Raw genomic sequence first — 11828 nt, 5'->3', positions numbered from 1 at the left:
GGTTCCTTTTTCCGGTATGTGACTACCGGGCAGAGTGAATGGCACAAATGAAGGAGTTTGATGAATATAGCAAAAGCAAGTGCAATGTCCAGAAAACTGGAACAGAAAGCACTGCTTGAAAGAATGATCCTTCAGTCATGGACAGTTGTACCCATGTTATAACAGAAAATCATGTTCAGTGCCCTGTTGGGCTGCCATTCTAGTTTAAGGTCATACACTCGTCATTTACTTCACAGCTTCACAGAAATCCTTGTGACGTTCTTTTTCTTTGGTATTATTGTACAGAATGTTCTTTTATGTGCCCAAGCAGAATATAGTAGAGAAAGAGTCACTTGCAACCCAAAACTGACATGAACTGCTTCCTCCACATTAAGGAAGCTATTGATTGAGATAACTGAGGAGCAAATCTCTAAAGTAATAACACAGCTAGCAAGCGGGGCGGGGGAAAACCCCTACAAACAAAGTAGGGAGTCATCATACTCCTCCAGCATCGAAATCTGGCTCTAATCCTTTTCCTCCCATTCTATTGCCCAAAGCAGTACAGACTAAGATTTACATCCTGAAGGAGATTTTGTTCCTTACAAGACTCTATTAAGCCACTTGAAAACAAATGTCTGCATCACATAATACTTGTGCCAATTCTAGTGCTTAAGGAACATCCCAGCTATGCAAAGCAGACATTGAGTACGTATTTCAAAAATTATTGGTGAGAGACAATGCTTTGCCCTGAAGCCTAGGTTTTATCATAATTTAAATGAGTAATAAAGAGTTTTAATTTCAACAAAGGAAGACACATTTAATATATACACAGATAATGCATATTTGAAGAAGTTTTGGTCTTGCCACAGTGGTAACCAGTGAACAAGTGGCTGTTAATATAACAGGGTCCTAAAGCCCACGTAGGGCTTTTGCATTAAACTGAATTGGTAGTAGTCACTTGCCTGCTAGCTTTCTATTGTATAAAACAATCAAACCAGTCTCACAGAAAGTATGTTCTGCATTTACAGTGCTTTATGAAAGTTCTGCATATACCAAGGACCAAAGCAGAACATAGTAAAATGTCCTCTCCAATCACTTCTGCTTTTAAGTACACAGCACAGCCTTCGGTGGGGTTTTTTTTGTGTGTTTTTTGTTGTTGTTCCATTGTTTTGTTGTTGTTGTTTTTCTGGTTGCTAGTGCAAGGGAAAGAAAAACACTAAGTTTATGTCCTTTCATTGCTGAAGGTTTGTATGTATGAGCAATACCTTTGTAGTCAACTCAAGTATTAAGATAGTAAAGTGGTCCCACAAGTACATAGTTCAAACAGATAACAGAAAGGCTTTACAGTCCTACTTTGAAAGTGCTGAGTATCTTGAACCTCCACCTTTTTGACTGAGGTTCCTTGTAAGCCTGGTTAAAGAGCTGACCACTTCCTCATCTTCCCCAGCAAAGGAATGCATCTAGAGATGATTGCCTCCTTGGTATCGATGCTCCTCACCCAAAAGGATCAGGAAATGTGATGCATCTTGCCAAAAAAACCCAAACGGGACAGAAAAACTTGAGTTTTTCTAACTGGAATCTGCACAGGCCTCTTTAGGGCAGGGGGAGAAGATAATCCATTCTAATGCACACACTTGAAAGAAAAGTTAGTCTGTGGACCAAGCAGCATGGATCCACATAAATCCTGCCTTCCCCAGGAGAGATGGGCAAATTAGGAGATGGAAAGAGTTGCCTTGAACGAACCTGCAAAGTAGCAGCCATTACTTCTGTTCAGAAGCCCTTTGTATGATTATCCTTCTCTGCAAAAAAAGTTCAATTTATTTGGGAAAATTACTTCAAATGTTCGTAAGGAAGGCAATTCAGATTATATTCCGTATCCACATAGAAGCCACCAGTTCCATGTGCTACCAATTGAACAGACAAGGTTTTTAACACTAATGCTGACCTGCAAGGTTTAGATGGGCCAGTGCACTGGAGACTGCAATGCACTCTAACTTCCAGTATTTTTTTGTGGACTATGAGTCCTTTTGCCTGGATTCAGTTCAATCATAAGAATTTTTCTAGTGTTCCAATGCAGTGACCAATACCTCATCTCTGTCTCCCTGATTTTTGAGTCTTCTTTCCTCATCCTCCTTTCATCTGCTTGTGTCTTTAGTGTAGTTTAAACAGCTCAACAATTTTCAGTGTCTTGGTTCTTCAGTAGTCTAATGTAAAATTGGATGACAGTGTCAATACAGAAATTTAGTTTCCTGCAAAAAGGGCCAAGAGTCACAAAGTTTGTACACAAAGACACTTTAATGCAAATTAAATAGTACTGTTTCATTCTAAGTTGCTCCACATCCTTAAACACTCAACATTGAGCTTCCCAGTTTGACCATTCCCTTGAGAAATCAACTTTTAGTCTAAACAACAGAATTTTAAAACCACTTCTCTTTAATGCTTCTCTTTTTTATTTAATCAATACTGTAATTCAATACCAACTGTTAAATCTTTATGAGCAACAGGAGCACATTCTGCAAATTTGCTGATCACTATATAGTACAACCTAAAACTCTTATCCAAAACCCATGTATTCCAAAATTAGTTTTCCTCCCTCAACATGCAACATTTGAATAAAAAAAGTCCTGACTTACTCCAAAAAATTCCACTGTGCAGTTATATAAACTCAAATCTCTTGACACCCACTCTGGCTTATGAAGACACAGGTTTATATAAAGGACCTTCAAGACAAAAAATAAAAATGAATATTATTTTGCTGAAATTTACAAAGGATTCTAACACTTCCATTAGCATAGCAGTACACATACATAAAGACACTGTGTCCACTATGTCGTACTTTGCGATATATCTGAAGGACTATAATTGTTCTCTGCGCAAGGCTGTGGCATGTTGTGCTGTGACTATATCAGAAACTACAATGCAGCCATTCCATTTTAAGATTTCATAATTAGGAAAGTAGCTGTGCTGAAATTATATTTGTTAAAAAAAATAAATAAATCTTAGTTTAGATTAATAAAAAGTGTACCTTCTGTAAGTGCAGATTCCATTTCACTATTTCTACTGATTATCTGTCCTTCATTTCTGTTTCAATACACACGTTTTCATAACAAGCTGCAAGGTTTGGACTACAGAAATTAAGGCTATATTTGCCCTTAATCACAACACTGTTTTAAAAGATGTTTTCATGTCACCAACACATTTCAAGCAGTCTCAAGTATTTCAAAGCCTCATTGTTCTATCCTACAGAACTAAAGCTTCCATCACTAAATAGTGGCCTGTAAAAATGATCTGAAAACAATATACAAAATATTCCAAGAGAGCAGAATAGCTATATAGTTGAAATTGGCAACACAGACATTTTAAACATTAAGACAATCTTCCTGCTTTTTATATGAGACTGCTGGACATAAAAAGATTATACATTTTGTGTGGTTTTCTAGCCCCATATTTGTTAAGAGGAGAGGCAGATTTTCAGATAATTTCTTCTTTAGCTAACTGGAAAACAAATCATATTGCAAATGCAGTGCTCATGCTGCCTAGATTCTCTTGCTCACATCCATGGTAAGTACCATACTTCTTGTCCTTGCTTCTGAGGTTTATGTTTACACTCAGTGTCATTGTTGATGGTTGATACATGCTAGCTAGTTTTAAAATAACTATCTTGGGAAGCTTGACAAAAACAGTACTGAGCTATGATTTGCTGTGGATATACTGTTCCAGTTTCCACAGGAGTGTGCCATCTTTGCCCACAGCCAGTGGAAAAATGTTTAACTCAACAGCAAGCATGGAACTGCATCACACTGTGGTAAGGAGCATCACAATTTCTACAAAAAATTATTTGTTTTATGCCCAAACCCAGCAGGAATGTGTCTTCAGCTAATCTTCTGTCAATGCTTTCGGCTGAAATTCACAGTTAAATCCTGTGTCCACCTTGCAGGAAAGGTAAGATGGAGAGAGAGCAGGTAAAGACAAACGTGCGATACGTGGCGCGCAGTTTCTCTGTGCACTGTGCATTTCAGGGGAGGGAAAGTCTCTGTGCAGCTGCATGCGAAACAGTTCAAAGACAGAGCAGAAGTTATTCCAGCAGTCTCCTCTGTGTCTTACCCACCCCAAGGGTCCAGCTACTGCAACCTGCGGAATGACTCTGCCAGGCAGGGGCACAGCATTATTTCCAGTGCCTCCACATGAAGCACCTCGGCTTGAAGCTGCAAAGGAGGATTCTTCCTTACCTTGGCTATTTGGTGCAAAAGAGAACAGTATCAGGCAGCTGACAGCATAACGGAGTTGCATTACCTTCTTTCCCTCTGAGGAGAGGGAGATGGGAAAAAAAAATGACTTCACATCAGACAATTACAGACACTAACACTTTTGTCAAAAGCAGAAACACACAGAGATTTTACAAAATACTGGCTAGACACTGTCACACACTGACAAGAAAAGAAACAATTTGAGTACAAGCATAATAAGGCAGGATAAAAAAATCCACCACCTTACACCTAATGACACTTTGAAAATGAGTCTGCTGTATGTGATTTCACTGATGCCTGAGGGAGACAAAGCTCTTTCTCTTCATGTTTTTCATGCTTTCAGTCAACCAAATTGCTGAATAATCATGTTTTCTTTATTTTAATGGGTGAGGAAGCTATTATACAGAAGGTGTTTCCATATGTCGTAGTTAATAAAGGCAATTCTTACTAATAAGAATAGGTTGTCTCTGCTCAGTTATCTGATAAAAAGCCCTCCTGCTGTGAGGGAAAAACAGATCCTGTGGCTATGAAAGACTCCTAGGGCTGCACGCTGCAGCAGCTACTGGAAAGAACTGTAAGCAGATGAATCCCAGGTCTTCTCTAATTGAGTCCAATTCAGCAACATTCACCAAGGTGCTCAGGGTACTACTAGGAGCACTTCATGTCATAATCTCTCCTTCATATTCATCCTTCTCTTGCTGGTGAAAGACAGTGTACAAGACCTGGATCCATCACTCCAGATGATCAGCAAGTCCCTTAAGGAGGTCAACGTGCTTTCTTCTTTTTGAAGAAGCATCTGCATCACTATCCCAAGAACTCAAAATCCTAGAGGGAAAGCATGGCTAGTTATAGGCTGAGATTACAGATGCTCTTTCAGGCTGAAACCATACAGCGCATTGGGGAAAAAGGATTTTCTGGGAATCACCCAGAGGTATGAGACACCACTTACATCTGTCTTTTCAACCACGGAGCTGAGTGCACATCCACAGCTGGAGGAAAACCTCACACCTATACTATACTGTTAGAGCTACCTAGTAAAGAGATAGAAAAAAGAAGTCTTGCAGCTCATCTCAGCCTACTGTGATGCATTTAGTGTCTGATTACCTCTTAAAAAGCCATATGGAAACACAACCTATTGAAGGACACACAACTTGCCTCATAGAATCCACATATCCCAATTAGGTTTACACAGAAGTGCTACACATTGGTTGCCTTCGATTTCAAAGCAGGGCAGAGATTGTTCACCTGTAAGTACCTGAGTAGAAAAAAGACCTGCCTCTGTTGCCATTCCCACCTTCACAGGGACTGACAAGTTTCCTACAAGTAGTTTCAAAAGGCACATCATCTCTCCATGGTAAGTATCCACCTGTAGCCTTACAATTATGAACTTCAAAGCATTCTGCAAGACATCTTTTTATCCAGACATATCAAAATGTAGAAATTACTTTGTAGAGAGACATTTCTAATTGAAAATACTCTATTTCTTCATGTTTTCCTGGGAATGGTGTTCTGCTGGTTTTCACTATTAGAATAGGCTTCAAGAAATGCAAAAAATACCCAAATAAATAGGTAGATGCTTGCAAATATATACACAATGGGACCAGTTCCTACACATGCAACTAGTCCAGTTGGATGTTCACTGCCACACATACTTTCCAGGATTTTAACCAAAGCTAACATGGCCAGCATTTTGAAAACTGGACACTAATCATGGGCACTTCTTAATTCAGTCTAATTTCAGAACTGCTAAACAACTCCTGTCCTCATTTCAGGGTCTGGATGCTCAGCAGTTCAGAAAATCAAATCCAAAGTGACTCAAGCCAGTACTGAAAAATATGAACATCCCAAGACTGCAGTTGTTTTTGAAAATGCAAGGCCCTCAAGGCTTAATCCCACTTTAAGGACACTGCAATAGATTTGCAAGCTGCATATTTTTGTAACAAGCCACTAGAAGGCATAGACAAATGTGGTGGGTGGACTCTGCATCCATACTCTCTTCAGTGTGGTCAGTGCAAACAGTTCCTCCTTGACCAGCCAATGCCGATGACTGGGAATGGAGGGAACAGCAGGACAATCTGGGATAGACTTGCACAGTTAACCAGAAGTAGCCCCTGCAGAGAGGAGGGAAAACAAGGGCTGCTGTTGGATCGTGCCCAGAACACAGAACCCAGCCACAATCTGTCCATACATTGTTTCTGTCTCGAAGATGTGGAAGGTCCGGTTGTATCTGCATTCACAATTAAACATGATTCTGACATGATTATGGTGCTGATGCTGTTATGTCGTCAGTGCATGATGGTTCCTGGGTCTGTTTGTGCCTGCCTATTATTCATGAGAAACTTTGTCTTGGCAATGATCGGAGAACAAGGTGTTCTGGAAGCTCTCTTCAGCTGTGATCTGGTGAACTTCTTACGGATTTTTCTGTATGGAGAGAAAGAGGAAAGGAGGGGAAGAAAGAGAGAAACAACAGAAGAGATAAATCTCAGTCTTTAACAGAAGACTGTTCAAGAGCCAATAACAAATGTAACAAATACTCTTACCAGAGCAGGAAGGCTAGTTCATGGAAAAGAGACTTAGACTCAACAAGAGTGAGCCCTGTCCATCAACTGATGATTTACAGTTGTCTCCAACTAGTAACTGACAATTGCTCAGTGAAAAGTGAGTCGGTGTTAGACAATATTTGGCCAACAAGGTTCAATTACACGAAGTCTTAGGCCAGAATGCTAAAATGGGGAATCCCTCCATGGGAACTTCTCAGTACAGGCACGAAGGACCACAGAAGAAAGAACCTCATTGGCACTCAAGTGAACATGTTACCTCTGTAAAAGTGGTGGGCTGGGAGCAATTGTTATTGGCACTGTATCAATTCTGCAGATAACGCATGATCCAAATCTCTGGGCTTTTTGTACTAGTGCCTTCCAGGTGCTGTAAATTCACCATAATTTTAGACTTTCAGATGATAAATCAAACATATTGACTACAGGCAATCATGTTGTTTATATTGTAATCTTATACATCCAAGGATAGTTGATTCTGAAACAAAAAGCTTTGTTATGTTCCAACTGCTCTGTCTCTCTACTATTATAAATCAATAACCACAATGCTGAGTGTATCCAGGGTAGAGTAACAGAAAACACAGAAATGACACACACAGAGTATGTAAAGAACCATCTTCATGGGCAGAGTCTTGAATATTAGATGTTACTGGAAAATTACCTCTTTTCTGAATTCACTCAAGTCCAGAAGCCTAGCTTTCATTTCTATAGTTTTATAAATTACAGAGATTTTGAGCTTATGGAAATGAATGAAAGTGGGGCCTCGAACGCTAAATAAGAACAGGCTAATTTAAACTTTCAAGCTGAAAATGTGACCTGACTGCAAACTACAACATGATGATGTGTCTACCTGCATCAAGGCTTTGAGATGGTAACTCAAGAAGTTATTTGTCCCTTTCACTTAATGGGTTGTTAACACTGAAACTGAAAAATGTTGGCATGTGACACTGAACATACAGCATCAGCTTAAAATAAAATCTATGGAATACTAAAATAAAAATTTACACATGAAATTTCAAACAGATATTTAGTTACTGGTTTAGTTGCAGGAATATAAGCTTCCAGTCAAGTAACTGGACCACAAAAGATAACATAATCAAAGACAAAACAAAAAGCCAGAATCAGGAGAATATACTGTGCTTTTAGAGGCTAAAGGGACCCTGAAATATACATCTATTTTGGTTAATATATTTAAAAGGTTCAGAGAATTACTCATTTTAGATGCTTGAAAGAAGGATGTCATGAGCGTCTCAGGGCCTGGAATCCCAAATTAGGATTTAGCACCATTCAGTAATAAGCAGAACAGAAGAAAAGGAATTGCCAGAAAGTTAAGTTTAGGCTTTTCACACAATCTCACAGAGACACAAACTTACTTTACATGGTCATTTTAAATTAGGCCTAAGAAGATACTAAACTGACTGACAAGATATTGCATACCTTCTAGTACAGTAAGATCATAGAAATATAACCTGAGACTGATAGAAACATGCATTTCTAAAATAATGAGACAGATAGGTTTTGTAAATTCATAGGAATAGACAATAGCCGTTACCCACACTGATTAATAATGGGGATCATTCCAGCAAAATCTTAAGTAACTGGATCCCTTTTGACATATTTCTTTGCAAAACTCTGTATTTATTTACTGAATACACAGTCATTAATCGTTTGAGAATATCTGAGTTTAAAAAGTGTTAGATAATAGTCCGCCCTTCTGAATTTTTAATAAGGCAACTTCATAAACTGCCAAGAAGTTCCTACTCAGGAAAGCAATTTGCAGCTAACACTATATGTAAGGACAGGAAAGTATTTGAGATTACAATGTGTGATTATTGTGTAAGGACAGTAAAGTCCAAAGAGGTAGTTATTCTCACCAAATACAAGTTCAAAACTAGAACGAAAAAAGGCAGAACAAAAAAGCAGTCATCATCAACATTACATCAAGTAAACCACAAAAAGAGTCTACTCTTCAGGTAGCATAAGCAAAAGCAGCTCAATATAGACTGTCAGAAGAACTAATCTGGCATGCACTCTAAAAAGACAAACCAGCACTTCTATTTCAACAGAAAATGCTTCTAGAAATTAGTTCTCTGGGGCGTAGCCTTTCAGAAATAAAATTGCAAGAAAGGAAATTTCCACTGACTTCATTAAACATAATATTTAAAACAACCATTTCACTAAAAGCCAAAACTATTCTTTTTATGACAAAAAATACAAAGGGTGGATGGAGCTGATTCTTTACACTACAGAATTTAGCATCTAAATACAGTCAAGCTGTTTGAGAGGCACTGATCAGGTTCTGTAATGCTTCAGAGTCTTTTTTAACACTTTAACATGCAGGTTGTAATAGAAGCTGATGAAAGACGGGAAATTCAAAGATAAGGCTGTCGGTGGCTCTTTCACTCCGAGCACTTCAACACACTATCCTCCCTCCCCCAACAATACAGTGAATTAAGAGCAGACTCACCTTTAATGTTCAATTTCCTGTCCCTTTTTCAGTTAATACCAGCCATATGTTCTAATTACATAAAGCTTTTATTCGGTGATGGCAATAAATGGCTTTAATAACTGTAGCATTGATAACATCCTTTGCAGTTGTTATGAAAGAGTAATTGCAATTTTCCCCTGATTTTTCCTTTGACTTTTGAACTAGTGCTTGAAGTATGATGCATTACAGACTTCATTTGAAATGCGAATTAAAAAGTATTTTAAAGCCTTTGTATCCTACTTCTAGCCCTCCTGAGACCAAAGGTATGAGAATGAATCAAACTTTTAATAGGTGATTGGTATATAAAGCCCACTGTGCTCATTTTTTTGTCAAATGTGATGCACTGCTGCTAATGTCAGAATAAGACAAATTCTTTATGTCTGCATGAAACTTCAATTAGTAACTGCAGATAAAGCTACGTAAGACCTCTGGCACCTATTCAGGGAAATATGGAAATGTGCACACGTACCATACACTATTAAGGTCTAGCTTCTCTTTGCAGGTTTCATACACAGACTACAACTTACTGGGTAGAAATAATAGTTAGGCTGCATAGGGTATTTAAGGTACGCCTAAATTTATTCAGGCAAATAATCTCAATGAACCAACCCCTTCTCAGGATCTAAGTGAATTCCATGTAACTAACCACCTGGTGAAGTTAAGCACAATGCTATATACTCTGTTATGGCCAGATCTCTCAGTAATAGGATAGTTGCTATCAAAATTTGTCATTTGTAAAAGCTGACTCAAAACTTCCCTGTTCTAATTATGCCACACATTGAAACAGCAGCAATTTTTAAACTTGAATAAAATAAAGAAACGCAACCTTCCATTGATGTTAACCAACAATGTGTTTTTCAAGCCTTTTGTAATAGGAATTAAAGGCATTACTTGCTTTAGCTCTCTTTGTATCATATATATGTGTCTGTTACTGCTTCTATATATAAACTGTTATGCATCTGTCTCACCTCCTCTGCATTAGACTCAGAGTTGTGATGACTAGAGTAACTTTGGTCTACTCAGCTATACCAACAGTACTTCCGAAGTAATACTAAAGAAATTCAAGTTATGGCAGAAGTTTTTTACTGTGAGAAAAATTAATTGCATGAAAGGCCCACTGACATTTTAGCAGGTGACAAACCTTATTTTGAAAGAAACAAAATTTTCCTATGAAGGGGAATTGCCCCCAACACACACACACTTTTGAGATGCCCATAACCCTTCTTAAATATCGAGATCCAGAAGTGCTTTTGATGCTGATTCCACTAAAAATATATTAAGGACCTAATACAAATCTGGCTGCAGAGTTTTAAGCTGAAGGGCATAGTGTTATAATATGTCTCATGGTCTACCAAAATTAGTTTGATTTTTTTTTGCCTGAGTCTATCTTAGACTGATGCCATTTGAGAAACATCCTTATATACAAAGACCTAGTACTGTGGAAATGTTATTGTTACCCATTTATTGTTGGTAGCACAAAGAATATGCACAGGTCAGCAAGCAGGCGTAAGAGAACTGATCCCCTGGACAATTGTAGCCAAAATTCCACCCAAGTCTCTAGACTGGGGTGAAGTATTCTGGTAGGACTTGGCAATTGTAAACAACAACTTAAATGTGTCAGGTGTACAAAATACAGCGGACCCTGGGAGGATGTGGAGTTCTACACATTAACTACAACAAGGCAGGATTTTGCAGTCTGCGAAATTTGCAGCCAGTCTAACAATGGAGACATTCAGAGAGAAAAGCTAAACTGAAAAAAGTCTTCCAGACAAAAGATTAGTGAAGTTGCTGCTGCTCCAGGGCAATATAAGTTTCATGCAATGTAAATTTTCAGTGCAAGCTCAAGGCCAGTTAGGAAAAACAACTATTTAAAAAATAACTATCATTCCTTGGGGGTTATTAGACCTAATTATCACTCATTTCTCTGAGGGCTTGTTGTACCCAGAGGTACACTGTAACTATTCGGTGGATTAAATTACAAGGTGGGGAACTATCTTAGGAGGCTGATAGGCTTTCTATTAATTTGAACAGGCTTTTAAGCAAAGTGGAAGGCAGAAATGTATGCAATGCTGAGTCTGCTCAAAGAGAATTTAACTGAAATGAAGTTGTAGGCACAGATCCTTAGAAACCTGACAGGTTACAAAGAGACTGAATGACTCCCAGCACTTCCTACATTTCTACCTGTGTGGAAATGAGAAGTATTTTATTTAACTATGTGGCTTGCTGGTTTAGACAGGTTTTTTTTTTTTCCTCAGGACTTTGAGCCAAAGCTTACCCATATTCCATTAAAGTTTTAATCTAATTTCAAAATGACAGAAACTAGGAGGAAGGCTGAAGTGGGTTGACACTCATACACTTTTTAAAATTAAGCTCCTTTGTGAAATTTTCATTTATAAAACAAATTGGAAGTGTTTTAATAAGCATTGGACTATGAGAAAGCAGTTGCCATGAGCCACTTAGTTGCATTATAAAACTCATACAGATGGCCGATAGAGTGGTACAACCTTTATAAGATTAAAGAGATGCTGCTGCAGACATGCCAGCATCATTTAAATGTTT

General features: G+C 38.3%; 1 protein-coding gene across 4 annotated transcripts in view; it reads right to left on the bottom strand.

Moving 5' to 3' along the window:
• Positions 1–2255: 2255 nt before the first annotated feature.
• MTA3 (metastasis associated 1 family member 3) overlaps positions 2256–11828 on the bottom strand; it is a 131288-nt gene continuing 121715 nt past the window's right edge. For 2 of the 4 annotated variants that reach the window (XM_071806052.1, XM_065835383.2), the window contains exon 19: positions 2256–6647. In XM_071806052.1, the coding sequence (XP_071662153.1) occupies positions 6512–6647 (136 nt within the window). In that variant the 3' untranslated portion in view covers positions 2256–6511. The remainder of the gene's footprint in view (positions 6648–11828) is intronic. The other 2 variants (XM_071806051.1, XM_071806054.1) reach the window with 2 other exon arrangements.

This window comes from Patagioenas fasciata, chromosome 3 (genome assembly GCF_037038585.1).
Source record: "Patagioenas fasciata isolate bPatFas1 chromosome 3, bPatFas1.hap1, whole genome shotgun sequence".
Lineage (NCBI taxonomy): Eukaryota > Metazoa > Chordata > Aves > Columbiformes > Columbidae > Patagioenas > Patagioenas fasciata.
This window is presented reverse-complemented; position numbering and strand designations above follow the sequence as displayed.